Source organism: Oncorhynchus masou, chromosome 9 (genome assembly GCF_036934945.1).
Source record: "Oncorhynchus masou masou isolate Uvic2021 chromosome 9, UVic_Omas_1.1, whole genome shotgun sequence".
In the NCBI taxonomy this organism is placed as follows: Eukaryota; Metazoa; Chordata; class Actinopteri; order Salmoniformes; family Salmonidae; genus Oncorhynchus; species Oncorhynchus masou.
In genome coordinates this window covers 23,649,861-23,668,092 of record NC_088220.1, presented here as the reverse complement: position 1 = coordinate 23,668,092, position 18,232 = coordinate 23,649,861, and the positions used below count along the sequence as shown (strand labels likewise).

At 42.3% G+C, this 18,232-nt stretch overlaps 1 protein-coding gene across 1 annotated transcript in view; it reads right to left on the bottom strand.

The window, feature by feature from the left end:
• Window positions 1-17,891, bottom strand: part of LOC135545701 (peroxisome proliferator-activated receptor gamma coactivator 1-beta-like) — a 115,376-nt gene extending 97,485 nt beyond the window's left edge. The window contains exon 1 of the mRNA XM_064973502.1: window positions 17,805-17,891. Within this exon, the coding sequence (XP_064829574.1) occupies window positions 17,805-17,885 (81 nt within the window). The 5' untranslated portion in view covers window positions 17,886-17,891. The remainder of the gene's footprint in view (window positions 1-17,804) is intronic.
• Window positions 17,892-18,232: the final 341 nt, after the last annotated feature.

The window sequence follows — 18,232 nt, the reverse complement described above, 5'->3', positions numbered from 1 at the left end:
TACAGGCCCTAGTTTTGACGCACCTGGACTACTGCCCAGCTGTGTGGTCATGTGTGCGGCAAAGAATGATATAGGTAAATTGCAGCTGGTCCAGAGAAAAGCAGCACGTATCACACTTAGATGTACACAGAGGGAAAATGTCATTAACATGCATGTCAGTCTCTCCTGGCTCAAAGTTGAGGAGAGATTGACTGCATCATTATTGGTCTTTGTGCGAGTTATTGATGTGTTGAAGGTACCAAACTGTCTGTTCAAGCAGTTGGCACACAGTTCGGACACTCATCTGTACCACACAAGACATGCAACAAGAGGTCCCTTCACAGTCCCCAGGTCCAGAACAGAGGCTGGGAAACACACAGTATTAAATAGAGCCATGATTACCCCAAGTAACTCAAGCTAAGAATAAAACATGTTTAAAAAACAGATAAAATAACACCTTACTGCACAAAGGGGACAGTGAAGAGACACATCCATTTAATTCATCTTGTACTGCAATTTGCACTGTACTATGTATTAGACCTAGATATGGTGTGTATGTACTGATATTTAGGCTATGTGTGACATTTTAAATGTATGTATTTCAGTCCTTGAGTCAAAATGTTCTATACTATGTACAGTGCCTTGCGAAAGTATTCGGCCCCCTTGAACTTTGCGACCTTTTGCCACATTTCAGGCTTCAAACATAAAGATATAAAACTGTATTTTTTTGTGAAGAATCAACAACAAGTGGGACACAATCATGAAGTGGAACAACATTTATTGGATATTTCAAACTTTTTTAACAAATCAAAAACTGAAAAATTGGGCGTGCAAAATTATTCAGCCCACTTAAGTTAATACTTTGTAGCGCCACCTTTTGCTGCGATTACAGCTGTAATTCACTTGGGGTATGTCTCTATCAGTTTTGCACATTGAGAGACTGACATTTTTTCCCATTCCTCCTTGCAAAACAGCTCGAGCTCAGTGAGGTTGGATGGAGAGCATTTGTGAACAGCAGTTTTCAGTTCTTTCCACAGATTCTTGATTGGATTCAGGTCTGGACTTTGACTTGGCCATTCTAATACCAGGATATGTTTATTTTTGAACCATTCCATTGTAGATTTTGCTTTATGTTTTGGATCATTGTCTTGTTGGAAGACAAATCTCCGTCCCAGTCTCAGGTCTTTTGCAGACTCCATCATTCTTCCAGAATGGTCCTGTATTTGGCTCCATCCATCTTCCCATCAATTTTAACCATCTTCCCTGTCCCTGCTGAAGAAAAGCAGGCCCAAACCATGATGCTGCCACCACCATGTTTGACAGTGGGTATGGTGTGTCCAGGGTGATGAGCTGTTGCTTTTACGCCAAACATAACGTTTTGCATTGTTGCCAAAAAGTTACATTTTGGTTTCATCTGACCAGAGCACCTTCTTCCACATGTTTGGTGTGTCTCCCAGGTGGCTTGTGGCAAACTTTAAACGACACTTTTTATGGATATCTTTAAGAAATGGCTTTCTTCTTGCCACTCTTCCATAAAGGCCAGATTTGTGCAATATACGATTGATTGTTGTCCTATGGACAGAGTCTCCCACCTCAGCTGTAGATCTCTGCAGTTCATCCAGAGTGATCATGGGCCTCTTGGCTGCATCTCTGATCAGTCTTCTCCTTGTATGAGCTGAAAGTTTAGAGGGACGGCCAGGTCTTGGTAGATTTGCAGTGCTCTGATACTCCTTCCATTTCAATATTATCGCTTGCACAGTGCTCCTTGGGATGTTTAAAGCTTGGGAAATCTTTTTGTATCCAAATCCGGCTTTAAACTTCTTCACAACAGTATCTCGGACCTGCCTGGTGTGTTCCTTGTTCTTCATGATGCTCTCTGCGCTTTTAACGGACCTCTGAGACTATCACAGTGCAGGTGCATTTATTTGGACACTTGATTACACACAGGTGGATTGTATTTATCATCATTAGTCATTTAGGTCAACATTGGATCATTCAGAGATCCTCACTGAACTTCTGGAGAGAGTTTGCTGCACTGAAAGTAAAGGGGCTGAATAATTTTGCACGCCCAATTTTTCAGTTTTTGATTTGTTAAAAAAGTTTGAAATATCCAATAAATGTCGTTCCACTTCATGATTGTGTCCCACTTGTTGTTGATTCTTCACAAAAAAATACAGTTTTATATCTTTATGTTTGAAGCCTGAAATGTGGCAAAAGGTCGCAAAGTTCAAGGGGGCCGAATACTTTCGCAAGGCACTGTATATGTTTCATGTGGACACCAGGAAGAGTAGCTGATGCTTTTGCAGTGGCTAATGGGGATCCTAATAAATACCAAAACCTCTTTATCATTTTCTCAGAGCTATAGGGCACCATGTGGCTACTTGAAACTACTGCTTTACATTCTCAAGCTCTGCAGTACATGTTTAGCCATGCAGGCTCACATTGGCTCATATGGGGTGGCTGTATGCAGGCTAGGGTTTCTGTTAGCTGGCTTAGCCGGCTTATGAAAAAAAACATTTTTTTTAAAGATCTAAGCAGATATGTCTGCTCCAGGCAGACATGCAGCGCTAGAAACTTGTTTTCTGGGGAAGTTAACAGTAAATAATACATGGCTGTGAAGCTCATTCGGCCAGTACTGTTAATCACTGCATCATGTTCCTGCTGTCAGCGGACTGTGTGACGCTGTATCCTCTGTTCCACTGTTCCTGTGGCAGAGATAAGAGGAAAGGTAGATGAGAGGGAACAGTGGAGGGATTGTGAAAGAGAGGTCCTGGAGGACTGGCCAGGGATGATGATAAGTGGAGACACACACCAGGTGATCCATCTCCATGCCTTTCTCTCCTCTCCAGTCCTGATCCCATCCCACCTCATGTCATCCATCAGGAGGTGTCCACCCACTGACTAGTTGTCCCCCGTGACAGCGCACAGAGAAGAGAAGAGAGCTGGCCTTGGTGGAGGAGAGAAACCCTGGGGCGGCAGGGTAGCCTACTGGTTAGAGCGTTGGACTAGTAACCGAATCCCTTAGCTGACATGGTACAAATCTGTTGTTCTGCCCCTGAACAGGCAGTTAACCCACTGTTCCTAGGCCGTCATTGAAAATAGGAATTTGTTCTTAACTGACTTGCCTAGTAAAATAAAGGTTGAATAAAAAAATACCTTCACATCTCATTAACCCTGCAGGACACCAGATGTCCAGTAGGGGTGTGTGCTCTGTGCTGCTGATACTCTGCTGTCATTCACAGCCATGCTACTCCACTAATGGAAGCCCCCAGCAGTGACGCACACATGACTGATGTGTGTCTTTGATGAAAGCTAGGGGTTTGCCAGTGACATGCTGGGCCTGAGGAATGGTTCACTGAAAAATGAATTGCCGTTTTGTAAAGACTATGTCAAAGTAAGTGCTGCTTGAGAATATTTCAGGAGCAGGAGTGGGAGTCAGCCGGCAGTACAGTACAGCGCTGGGTTTTGTCGCAGTGTGAATTAGTGGGTGTTTATCAGGAAGTGTAGGATGTACTTACAGAAGGCTCACTGCTAGACGAGTAGAGGATGGCTTACATAATTAGAGTCGTTGGCTAATCCGACAGAAATGCAACACGATTGGCCTCACATTCATGGAAATAAGATTGTGAAACGTGAAAAGTTAATGCCGATGTAGTAACTTGGCCCTTGACCTACTCTAGGGATAAATAGGTTAAACTTTTGCGTGAGTGATTTAAAAAAAAATGTATTTCAATATATTTTACTGGTATGACTTGTTCCTTCTTCTCGGCTGTTTTGCAAAGAACACAGTGCTAGAACATTCTAGAAACACTTCCCCTGCAGGTCTTAAACAATTCCAGCTCTATTCAGCTTTGTTTTGTACCAAACTTAAGGCTAACTGGCATGAAACAAATGGCCCAGTGTGCCTCTCCCATTCTAATGACCCTTCAGATAGAGAGAGACACCCCTCTGAAAGCATTCAGTCCTCACTATGGCCCATCACTATCAAACACTGCCTCAACATAAAAGGACAACTCCAGCAGCCTCCACACGGCCGACTCCTAAGTAGGCAGGATTGTCAGTGATACCGCTGCTTGGCCGAAGCCTCTATTACATGTTCTTTTGAGTCCCTGGTGAGGTGGCATTCCCTGCCATACTGTGGTCAAATAGGGCTGGGCTTTAACATGAACCATCTGAAGAACACACATCAGACCAGGCTGCTGAGGAGATCCAACTCAGTCCTGTGACGTCATTCACTTCATTGCATCTACATAGTTACTGACAAAGGAAAACTGAAATGGCTTAGCATTAAACGGCTCTTCCCAGACATTATAATACCTTCCTCATTTCTAGACTTGCAGCCAGCCACAGACCTTGTCCCTTTATCTAAACTAGAGGTCGACCGGTTAGGATTTTTCAATGCCGATACCGATTATTGGAGGACCAAAAAAGAGCGATACCGAATTAACACTTATTTTAACTTAATATAATACATCAATACAATATATTTAGCCTCAAATAAATAATGAAAAATGTTCAATTTGGTTTAAATAATGCAAAAATAAAGTGTTGGAGAAGAAATTAAAAGTGCAATATGTGCCATGTAAAAAAGCTAACGTTTAAGTTCCTTGCTCAGAACATGAGAACATATGAAAGCTGGTGGTTCCTTTTAACAGTCTTCAATATTCCCAGGTAAGAAGTTTTAGGTTGTAGTTATTATCGGAATTATAGGACTATTTCCCTCTATACCATTTGTATTTCATTAACCTTTGACTATTGGATGTTCTTATAGGCACTTTAGTATTGCCAGTGTAACAGTATAGCTTCCGTCCCTCTCCTCGCTCCTCCCTGGGCTTGAACCAGCAACACAACAACAACAGCCACCACATCGAAGCAGTGTTACCCATGCAGAGCAAGGGAAACAACCACCCCAATGCTCAGAGCGAGTGAAGTTTGTAACGCTATTAGCGCACGCTAACTAGCCAGCTATTTCACTTCGGTCACACCAGCCTCATCTCGGGAGTTGATAGGTCTGAAGTCATAAACAGCGCAATGCTTGACACACAAGGAAGAGCTGCTGGCAAAACACACGAAAGTGCTGTTTGAATGAATGTTTACGTGCCTGCTTCTGCCTACCACTGCTCAGTCAGATACTTAGATACTTGTATGCTCAGTCAGATTATATGCAACACAGGACACGCTAGATAATATCTAGTAATATCATTAACCATGTGAAGTTAAATAGTGATTATGATTGATTGTTTTTTATAAGATAAGTTTAATGCTAGTTAGCAACTTACCTTGGCTTACTGCATTTGCGTAACAGGCAGTCTCCTTGTGGAGTGCAACGAGAGAGTGGCAGGTCATTATTTCCTTGGACTAGTTAACTGTAAGGTTGCAAGATTGAATCCCCCGAGCTGACAAGGTGAAAATCTGTCGTTCTGCCTCTGAACAAGGCAGTTAACCCACCGTTCCAAGGCCGTCATTGAAAATAAGAATGTGTTCTTAACTGACTTGCCTAGTTAAATAAAGATTAAATGTGTAAAATAAAAAAGAACATATAAAATTGGTAAATTGGCACCCAACAATACCGATTTCCGATTGTTATGAAAACTTGAAATAGTTTACCGGTCGACCTCTAGTGTGTGTGTGTGTGTGTGTGTGTGTGTGTGTGTGTGTGTGTGTGTGTGTGTGTGTGTGTGTTCACCTGTCTGCGTCACACAATCCCAATAGAAATCTGACTGGCTCAATGCTTATCTGTTTCCTCAGTAAAATGAGACCACTCTCCAGTGGGAGTCTGAAACTTCAGATGGCGCTGCCTTCAGAATGTTGTTGAGCCTGATGATGCACTGATAACACAATAGACTGCTTCTCATTTATTCAAAGAATAACATGCAAATTAAGCTGCAGTCGATCCAATGAGTTGGATCCTGCTTTCTTGTGTAAACGGAGACGGCTTAAAATAATTTCAGGCCAGGCAGCAGAGCATCATGGGAAGCACTGAAAAGCACAAAGAGTGCTGTGGAGGTACATGAAATGACGCATGCTAAAGGAGAGAGAGAGAGAGAGAGAGAGAGAGAGAGAGAGAGAGAGAGAGAGAGAGAGAGAGAGAGAGAAACATTCTGTGGAGTGGGGGTTCCAAACTTCTCCATTAAAGAATGATGGAGGCCACTGTTCTTGGGGACCGTCAATGCTGCATTCATTTTTTGGTACCCTTCCCAAGATCTGTGCCTCGACACAATCTTGTCTCGGAGCTCTACAGACAATTCCTTCGACTTCATGGCTTGGTTTTTACTCTGACATGCTCTGTCAACTGTGGACCTTATATAGACAGATGTGTGCCTTTCTAAATCATGTCCAATCAATTGAATTTACCACAGCTGGACTCCAATCAAGTTGTAGATGTCACATCCTGACCTTTTTTATGTCTCTATTGTAGTTTGGTCAGGACGTGAGTTGAGGTGGGCATTCTATGTGTTGTTCTATGTTTTGGTATTTCTGTGTTTGACCTGGTATGGTTCCCAATCAGAGGCAGCTGATTGTCTCTGATTGAGAACCATACTTAGGTAGCCTGTTTTCCCACTATGATTTGTGGGTAGTTGTTTTCTGTCTTTGTATTTGTTACCAGACGGAACTGTTTCGGTTGTTCTTTTTGTTTACTTTGTATTGTAGTGTTCAGTTCAGTTGAATAAAATGACGAATATTGATCCGATCCTTCCTACTGCTCCTCAGAAGAGGAAAACCATTACAGTAGAATCATCTCAAGGATGATCAATGGAAACAGGATGCACCTGAGCTCAATTTCAAGTCTCATCGAAAAGGGTCTGAATGCTTATGTAAATAAGGTATTTCTGTTTTCTATTTGTAATAAATTAGCAACAATTTCTAAGAACCTGTTTTCGCTTTGTCATTGTGGGGTATTGTGTGTAGATTGCTGAGGATGTATTTATTTATTTTTTATAAGTTTGTAACGTAACAAAATGTTGAAAACAATCAAAGGGTCTGAATACTTTCTAAAGGCACTGTAGAGCTATAAATAAATAAATAAATGTTTTCTTACATACACTGGATAGGTACATTCAACGTGTTCTTTTACATCGTCAGTCATAGTAGTACGACGCCCCTGGAGCAAATGAAGGATAAGTGACTTGCTCAAGGGTACATCGGCAGATTTTGCACCTTGTCGGCTTGGGTATTCGATCCAGCGACCTTTCAGTTACTGGCCCAACGCCCTACTATATACCACATCATCCCAAGATGTTCAGCAAAAGGAGAGAGTCATATTTAATTAGATTTCTCTGTGTTAGTCAAGGTTGGGAATCCACAATTATACCAATGTCCTTGCATTTTCATGATACTATCAGGGGGATGTAGCTTACTAATAAGCATGTTGGAGGGAAGTCAACGTGTCGATAAACCTGTTCTATAGAGTCTTCACTGAGGATTGGAAGAGTGTTGCATTCTTTATTTTCTTTATTTCCTTTTTTCAACAGAGTGAATCTGGTATGTTTTGAGGAGGAAATACTATTAGATGGGTTGATCTTAGATGAAATCATGTGCAGAAGGGACAATAGCTAACACCAGTTTAGACTAAATCTTACAGATTCCAGCCAAAGCTGTCACATAGCCAATAGTTAGCTTGCAATTTCAAAACAATGTGATAAAGTATGTCTGTTCCCCATACCTTCTCTCCTGTGCTGTAGTCAGTCAGTGGAATGTTCTGTCATTATTACTGTCATAGATGGGGAACAGGACAGGGTGTGAGAAAGGAGTGGGGAAGCAGAGGTGAGAAGGTCATTGTGACATGTGAGTAAAGCCTGTCAAGGTCGCGAATCAAAACCAGCCTCAGCTCCCAAGCTCCGGTCACGCAACCAATGCCTAAGCCTGCCAAGCTAAAAGTTCACTGTTAAACTAGGTCAGTGGCAGGGGTGTGCATGTGTGTACGTGTGGGGGGGGGGGGGGTTTCTACCTACTGTTCACCTGTGATGCTGGGTGCCTTAATGGTGAACCAGCCATTGTTGTGGCCAAACAGCCTGGATAGAGACAACAGAAATGTAGATGTTGTGAGAAGCCTGGCTGGCGAGAGGCCAGGTAATCAGAGAGTTTACAGAGCTACTCGTGAGCCAGGCCACCAATCAGATCCCTCCCCTCTCCTGTAATTCCCTAGCCAGCCCACCATGTGGTGGAACACTGTCCTGCTTTGTTGTCGTGGGAGGGCACAGAGTGGAATGTTTTTCACAAGTGTGCAGGTAGTGGCTTGCAGTGCACCTCTATTACGTAGTCGCCTGTACAGTTTCCATACACCCTCGTTTCTACCCTGCAGCAGCATTCCTGTTTACTAACTACCTACCTGCTGCCATCAGGTACTCAGGCCCTAGCCTTGCACCAGCAGCATTCCTGTTTACTACCTAGCTACCTGCTGCCATCAGGTACTCAGGCCCTGGCCTTGCACCAGCAGTATTCCTGTTTACTACCTACCTACCTGCTGCCATCAGGTACTCAGGCCCTGGCCTTGCACCAGCAGCATTCCTGTTTACTACCTAGCTACCTACCTGCTACCGTCAGGTACTCAAGCCCTAGCCTTGCACCAGCAGCATTCCTGTTTACTACCTACCTACCTATCTACCTACCTGCTGCCATTAGGTACTCAGGCCCTGGCCTTGCACCAGCAGCATTCCTGTTTACTACCTACCTACCTACCTACCTATCTACCTACCTGCTGCCATTAGGTACTCAGGCCCTGGCCTTGCACCAGCAGCATTCCTGTTTACTACCTAGCTACCTACCTGCTACCGTCAGGTACTCAGGCCCTGGCCTTGCACCAGCAGCATTCCTGTTTACTACCTACCTACCTATCTACCTACCTGCTGCCATCAGGTACTCAGGCCCTGGCGTTGCACCAGCAGCATTCCTGTTTACTACCTAGCTACCTGCTGCCATCAGGTACTCAGGCCCTGGCCTTGCACCAGCAGTATTCCTGTTTACTACTTAGCTACCTACCTGCTACCGTCAGGTACTCAGGCCCTGGCCTTGCACCAGCAGCATTCCTGTTTCCTACCTACCTACCTACCTACCTACCTACCTACCTACCTACCTACCTATCTACCTACCTGCTGCCGTCAGGTACTCAGGCCCTGGCCTTGCACCAGCAGCATTCCTGTTTACTACCTACCTACCTATCTACCTACCTGCTGCCGTCAGGTACTCAGGCCCTGGCCTTGCACCAGCAGCATTCCTGTTTCCTACCTACCTACCTATCTACCTACCTGCTGCCGTCAGGTACTCAGGCCCTGGCCTTGCACCAGCAGCATTCCCCAAGGTGTGACAACACCTCACGGGTGTACTATTTGTTGTGAGTGTGTGTGCCAGGGACCCACGAAAGGTCACCACTATGGTAAGTTAACACAGCTCATAACACAGAGGCTAAACTAACAGTCAGATCATGAGAAAGATGGTGATCTGGCCGGGACTCATGACTTAAGGGTCAGATCCCTTGTCTAGGGCAGTGAATACTAACTATGTTTAAATGGGACACCGCATCGTGCTCAGGTTGCAGTAAGGTAAGCAGTTGGAGGGAGTCGTAATCCCCCAGACAGCTTGATGATGATTATACGGCATCCTGATGAAATCATGAGGAATCCAACCTGACATGCTGACAACACCTCAAGCAAATACACTGTGCCACTGCCATGGTGGCTATTTATGAACTCCACCTTCTCTGAGTAGCAGAAATACAAGCAACTTTACTGCTAAGAACAGTAATACAGTAGCCTTGGAAAAAATACAGGATTTCTGTTCCCTTCACAGACTGTAGTTTATTTTACCTTTATTTTAACTAGGCAAGTCAGTTAAGAAGAAATTCTTAGTTTCAATGACAGCTAGGAAGAGTGGGTTGGTTAACTGCCTTGTTCAGGATCAGAAAGACAGATTTGTACCTTGTCAGCTCAGGGATTTGAACTTCCAACCTTTTAGTTACTAGTCCAATGCTCTAACCACTAGGTTACGCTGCCGCATCACACTGACAGTCAGCTGGCTGCATTATTAGCGATCGGGTATAGCCATGAGCAATGCTCTCAACTGCCAACAGAATAACAGTACATGAGAGGTGTGTGAAACAATTAGCAACCACCCCATAACAAGGTTGTTGGATTCTGAACGGCCATGTGAGATCCATAACTAATATCCAGCCAATAAAATAAATAACCAAGTATAGCTGCAGGGAAGGCCCTGCTGCCTGTGCCTGGCCACACTTGACATAATGACAGATAAGGCATTTATTTTCAGCTGGTGATGTGTAAACTTGTTACACTAAAGAACAGCGAGTCAACATCCATTCCTACTCTGAACATGGACAATACACACCTCTTGTTAATGAGCAGGCTATGAGCTCGCTGAGCTAACCCGGTCAGTGTTAGGGGGTAAGCCCTTGCCAGTAGGTGTGAGCTTGCCCTCCCCAGTAAGTCCCCAGGTGCTAGGTTACCATGGCGGGGCTGGAACACGGCGAGACTGTACTGCACTATCAGGATATTGGAATTTTCCTTTAACCTTTCCCTGGTTTACAATCACGCCCAGGAGAGGGAGAGAGAGAGGTTGGACCGACAGGTTGGTCCACCCACAGTAAGGGTTTACTATGAAGGAGCCATTCATTTATCACCCAGATCTTCATATGGCTGGGCTTGAGGGCTAAATAAATCACAACCTCGCAACGGAAACACATGTAAGCACTAGGCTATATTGGATATTATATCCAATTAATCTATTTATATCAACATCTAATGGTTCTTTTCACTCTGAATGAGGCTGAAGCGCAGCAATACCGATCACTCTTGCTGTTTAAACATCAGCATTTAAGTATCTCAATCCATATTCCACACACATACCCACTCATGCATATGCGCATACACACACACCCGCTCCACACTTTGACAGAAGCGGAGTCAGTACCCTGTATGGAGGTCTCCATCACACTACAATCTTAGAAAAAAAGGTGCTATCTAAACCTAAGTGGGTTCTTTGGCTGTCCCCATAAGAGAACCCTTTGAAGAACCCAGGTAGAAAGAAACCTTTTGGGTTCCATGTAGAAACCTTTCCACAGAGGTTTCTACATGAAACCCAAAAGAGTCCTACCAGTACTGATCATGCAAGACCAGTCTTTGGGCTGTGAAGTGTTATCTGCTAGTTAACTCTTCAATTACCTTGTCTCGGGGCTGATGCAGAGTTGGACTGTTGTCCACTACATCCCGACCAGACCTCATGAACCGCCTGCAACTCTCATTAATAGCTGTTTTACACACTTCTGCTGAACTGAAGAGGTGAATTACTTGCATACTCAAATAGGGAAACAATTATTTCACTTAAATCATCTAAATGATTATGAACGTTCATCTTATGAGGGTAATAATAAAACATCAGGAAGGAATATGTATTTCATCTCAACACAATATATGTCACCAAAAACTTAAAAAACAAACTTAAAAACCTGTTGACCCTACATTCAGGACACACAATCCATCTACAATAGACTACTTGCACACCCATTGTTTAGCTGTGGCTGAAGTACAGTATAATGACCTGGAGGATGCTGACTACGGACAAATGCCTGAATGCACATTGAAATGGTAAAGCAGGTGGCGGTGAATATCATCAGGGGACGACAACACCTGGCAACCCAATTTCAACTTCCCTTTACCTAAGTCAGCCTCATCAGACAGTCTGCTACTCTGCTCCTGTCCTGTCCTGGCATGTCCTGTCCTGGCCTTTCCTATCCTGGCCTCCACCTGCAAGTCATGACCTGTCTCAACAGGCATGTGCTTTAGTGGCCAGGAGAAGCACACACAGAGTGAAGCATCCCTCCTCTGTTCCCAAGTAGGACCCTATAAAATCAGTTTATTTGCCTGAATCGGTAATTTATTTAACTAAATTTCCTTTTCTTCCATTTATTTTTCCAGATTTCTGTTTTTCAGGTTTTCACACCTTTTTAATAGGTTCCAAGTCCACAACAATGCTTAAACCACATCAGCAGGCTCTTTTGACATGTAGATATCGGGTTGTAATTAGGCCTACCCTTTAATTCAACTGCGCACCAGCCAAAGACAGTTGTATGTTTAGCAATGTTTCTGTAGCGCTCAAGGGAGATTGCAAAGAAATATCTACTGGATTGATGCAAAAAATCCCGATATCATTCTGCCCAAGAGGCATAGGCTACTTTGTAGTTAACATTTAATAGAGAAGGTTTTAGGGAAAGCCTTTCCATCAACCAGAAGAAGGTTGTCATTACATTACTAACGACCACACAAAGTGGTAGACAAACGAGAACACACAGACAGGGGCATTCCTGTGACGTTGTCTCTTCAGAAAGTTGAAGAAAAATACAAATCACTGACGCATATTTTTCATGCCTTATGATAATCTTGATGAATTTTCTAATAAGTTCAATACATTTACTAAGTTCAATACAATTTTGAATATTGTTGAATTCCGTTTTTATGTCTGAAATCTGTGACTCCGCAACGCAGATTTTATATGGCCCTATCCAAGGTATCCACAGTCAATTGAACATATCAAATGTCTCTATGGGCCCTGGTCAAAAGTAAATCACTGGGCTTTATAGGGATATGGTGCCAGTTGGGGCACAGCATTGCACAAGTTGAGGAGCTGAATCTGACGTGTCATTAGCTATGTTCACATGAACTTGTCCAGGGATGTGTTTTGTTGACATTTAGAAGGTTGGCATAGAAAATAGATGTGATAATTGCCTGCTAGGGTGCATTTCCATGTAACTATCTTATGTCGATGCAAACAGCTGGACATAACGACATCACACCTAAAACCTAGTGTTTCCATTACCCATTTTCGCAAATGGCTCATTAATAAATTGCCGTCAGTCTGTATGCCCGCCGACCTATCTGTTTCATGTCTCAGGTAGCCCGCAAAAGCCAACATGGATAGAATGCAACAACTGACTAATATTTTCCATATTTTAGTAAATCTCATGCCAACGTATTGCCACGGTCCGTGCCATGGTGAGACTTGCACTCCTGTAGATCTGAAATAATTGGATGGTGAAACTTGTCTGCCAACTACAAAAGCAAGGCAATGCAAATCTTTGTCCTGCAAAGAAACATTATTTTTTATAGTTAACAGAAAAGATTTTGCAAGATGTAGGCTTTTAGAATTAAATGTGGAGTGGAGATTTATAGTTACGCGGTGACATCACGTGCCCGCGTACCTTCAAAATGATTTGGCAGTCATAATTTATTCAAAAAACTGTTTCCATCATAATTTGTCACAATACATAAAGTTAGACAACAGAAAAATCCACCAGTCGAACTGATAAAAATGTTGTCGATCTTTAGAACATTTCTCCTATACCTACCATTTCTATTACACATGTCACAAAGATTTCTTTAGCGACATTGCTTTTGTTGAATAAACCTGGGTCAATGGAAACCTGCCTACTTAGGCCCATAGGCATTATGTTAAAGCCCCTGATGCATATCCCAAAGTTACAGAATATGAAACAGGCTCACGCTAATGTCCTCAACATCAATAGAGTCATTGTGATGAATATAAAACACTTGCAAAGGTTAATCAAGAACATTATGGCTTGTTGTGATGTATTATTACTATATATTTTTTTTTAAATACACAGAATTTCATAATATCATATTTCAAAACCATGGCTAATTTCAAAAGGAAAATGAAAGACAATAATATATTTGCATGTTGGCATAGCAAAAGATGAGTCCTAGGACAAGAGATAGTTGAAAACAAAATCAAAAGCAAAATAAAATTATCCTTATTGACTTGGGAGAACACAGCCTGAATATGTGAAGACAACCAAATGCCTGCTGTAGTCAGTGTGTCTCAGGAGTCCATGCAAAGGATAGCCTTTGAAGCCAATGATGGATTAGCCTGCATCAATTATTGATATCTAATCAGCTGTTTCCTAGTTCCTCTCCCTCCCATACAGTCAGAAAATGCATCCCAAATAGCACCCTATTCCCTTTGTAGTGCACTACTTTAGACCACCAGGGCCTGATAGGGCAAAAGTAGTGCACTATAAAGAGAATAGGGTAAAATTTGGGATGCACATAGGTTAGAGCAGGGGTGATTTTCTTGGGACCCCCAAAAACTTTTTGTGTAAAAAATGATATCTATTTTACTTCATGGTCAAGAAAGACTGTAAAATCATCCAGCAATTCAAATAAAAATGTGTCATATTTACAAAATCTGTCCTTAAGTATTCCTACGAATCAAAAAACATATGTGATGGTGTCTCAATGTAATCAAGTTATGAAATGATTGTTATTTTCAAATAAAATCTCTTTTTGGGCTTAATTGTGGTCAATTTTCAGTGTACAGATTATTATAATTATGTTACGCCCCACCAACCATCCGCTCTGGCAGAAATCTGCCCGTGGCTGAATCTAGTTGCCTACCCATGGGCTAGGCTCAGAGTGGAGGGGAGAGGTACAGTGATCCATGAGAGTGCATCCTCAAGCCTCCCTGAGGACAAGCCTCAGAGCCTCAGCCAGATGATGGATCTCTGGGGATTTGGGGAGGAAGCAAACATTCCAATCCTCAGTGACAAACCACAAAGTCAGGCAGTGACACAAGAAAAACCTCCCAGCAACACTTCTGGGAGATTAGACTCTTTCATCCTCAATTGAGTTGATCATTTTGAGTAATGATCATTCAGAATGATCCTTCTCAACAACAACAAAATATATGAAAATGCTGGTCCTACCTAGATAATGATCTTGAAGGACGGGTGATAGGCTAGGATCTTTCAGAATGACCCTCATAGATAATGTGTGAGAACTTTAAATATACGTGAAATGCTACTCCTAGAGTAACATTATCAGTGATGACAATCATCTCTGTAATTGATTGATTCTCCAGATTGTAGTAGGGCTTAAAAATACAGTAACGTCACAGTGAACATCAAAACACAGAGACCAATGTTCTGTGGTTCATGGCCAGTCTAAATCAGCATTAAACCCTGCTAAGAAAAAACAAAGGCTAGTCTTATCCATAATCTTCTGTCAGTACACAGCATAGCCAAAGCTAATTTCATTCATTCCATCAGAGACAGGCAGGTGTACTGTAGGAACTGCTCATTTCATAGACATAATGCATTTGCTCTAGTTAAAAAGAGTATGCCTCCACTCTAGGCTTGACAGGTGACTCAGGCCATATCATGGAAGCTGAACACATAGCACTGCAGTATTCCATCACGGCAGGACAGCTCAGTGTCTGTGTAATAATACACAGCATTTCATTGAAGAGAGAGACTGCTGAGCAAAGTGAGCACCCTGCCCGGTGCAGTGGACTATATTGTTTCCCTGTCTGACTAAATCTGGGAAAACAAGACGTCAGTTTGAAAGCTGATATGACCATGCAACAGAACAACTCAGTCAGCAACCAGAATCAAATGAACCATTGACTGACAGGCGATGAAACCACATACTGAAGCCTAAATGATGAGACAAACTACAGAAATCCATTTGCTATGTAGGCTGTATAACTCATGCATCTCATGAATATAAAGGGTAGAACATTACTGGCCCATATAATGTTAGTAGTATAGGCCTTTAAATATTTACATCAAAAATGGATGATTACATTTGATTAAGAAAATAGTTCTGAAAAGAAGAATAAAAATGTATTCAGATGGATGGGGAAATACTAAAAGGGGATAATGGCATCCACCTCTCAATCTAGAACTACTCTATGTGGTTCCGCTAGGGTTGTGGTTGTAAGTAGGACTGATCTTTAGATCCTCTTGACTAAACTGGAATAGACCCGGTGAATAATTAGTCCTGATCTAGAAGCAGCCGGACAGTAGTGGCAGCAGCAGCACCAGTCACATGCAACCCAGCGGAAAGAGGGAAGCTGTCGCTCATGCACGTCACTGGAGCCGCGTCCTCCAGACTACTACGCAACAGAAAGCACATGACTGCAGCAAGTCTGTGTTCTGTAACGATGGGGTGTATTCGTTACGGAAACCGTTTGCCGTTTAAGAACCAACCGGAAGCAAACAGAGCAAAACGAGTTATTATTGGACAAATTCAGGTAGGTCCCTCCCCGTTTCATTCAGTTTGCTTCCGTTTTAGATTTTTTTTGCAACAGAATAGGCGGAATCAATACACCCCTGGTCACGATAGTAGGGTACTATTACAATGACCATAGATAGCACTATCAACCCGATAATTCGGCTTAACATGCAACACCGCATCGAACGCTACATTTGATGGGGCTAATATCACGAACATCCCCTACGCGATCAGAACCTGATACAATGTTATCACATTACGCTCTGGGACAAATATAACTTTCCAGTTAGGGGAACTTCGTATCTAAGCGGGGACGCCCTCAATATGCATGTTTTACCCTTTGTTAATTATGCTGTACCAGGTTTCAACTCATAATTAATGCATGTTATTATTAGATACTTATTAACTGACACACAGGTTACACATGTGACTTGAAATGTAAATCACTTTTAGTCTTGGCTTCTGCAATCAATGAACCTGCTCACGAGCTATACATCTAGCAAAGAATAGAATATCTGAGAACGAATGCTCTCATCGCAATCCAGGGTTACATCATAATCTATCCGAGGTAGGCTACAATAAAGAATAGTTGGAATTCAATGAGATTTCGCCTACTGAGAATAATCCATGAGTGTGCTGGCCAGTTGCATCCTATAATTATTTGAAATCTGGTGGTCTAATAACATTGTGCAATATCACATTACGATGAGATACCGCCCATAATTGGATTTTCATTCATATTAATGTTTGACAATTGTTATTTTGTTACCCCATAGAACACGCATTTTTGGTAGCAAGGTTTTGTAACAGTGGCTCGCTGGTAACAAGGTTTTATAACAGTCTCGCCTGGGAACAAGGTTTTATAACAGTGGCTCGCTGGTAAGAAGGTTTTGCAACAGTGGCTCGCTGGTAACAAGGTTTTATAACAGTGGCACGCTCGCTGGTAACAAGGTTTTGTAACAGTGGATCGCTGCTTACCCAAACGATTACGAAAACATAATCGCCTGAATTTTTCAGATGGGCACAATATTCCGCATTTCACATCATTATTCTTGCAGCACCTGAAACTCAACGGACGTCGATGATCGGATCAAATAGTCATTATCGTTGTATTGCACTCTATTCCCTTTGTAGTTCACTAGCTACTTTAGCCCAACTTTGAACCGTGAGAGGCGCACTGTACAGAAACCGTAGCATACCGGTCTACAGTTGAACTATCTTTAGTTACTATATAGATGGGCTGGTGAAACAGATGGATAGCCAACATACGCAAATTTCATTGATTTACAACAATATAAACATTCATCAAAACTCCAGTTTGTAGGCTATTAGCTGGATGGGAAATAAATAGTCAAACCTTCGTATACAAAGTATTGCCAATACATCCATTCATTTCAATATCAAATGCATAAATAGCCAAGTTCATGCTTTAGCCTACCCACGTGCTGAGGTCTCTGATTTGACAGGATTATTCAAAAATAGTAAAAGTTTTAAGAGCAACATAGACATTGTTATTTCAATGTTAAATGAACAAATAATTTTACGCAACCGAAATTAAATGTTTTATCAATTACTATCCCACGTTGTTCGCACTAATAACATTTCCCTACAACTCCACGTGAAGCACATACGTCAAAGGTCTGAAGACGCCGGTTAGAGAGCCGAGATGCTGACAGCCAGAGCATACATGAAGATTAAATTACGCATGCTTCTGCCAATAACATGCAAACATGAACCCTCGGCCAGGTAGTCCTGATTCTGGATATATATAATATGAACATCCCTTACCTGGCTGCCAGAGTTTTCTGTCAGGTAATTGAAGACAAAAGAAGAGAGCTCCTCATCTAACAGTGAAACGCAGTCCGCCATCTTCTAGAGAATGACAGCTGGAAAGTCTGAGAGCGGGTATACAGTTCTGTTCACGTTCAATTGCAGTTAGTCGCCGGATGAGGGCGTTGTCATAGACTGATATAACTGAAATACAAATGTACTATTACTTGGTCTATAATGATGTGATGTCACTGTTTCGACAAGTCATTTAGATAACTTAATTTTCCTACAAAATGTTGTGAATCAATCGATTTGTAGGCATATTGTCGTTGAGATAAGTAATGAAAGCATGCTTGGAAAAACAAAATGCATATGAGTAATATAAAAAGAATGTGTCCAGCTGGAATAGGCTCAAAATGCTTGTGGGGACTGTGATGATTACTCAT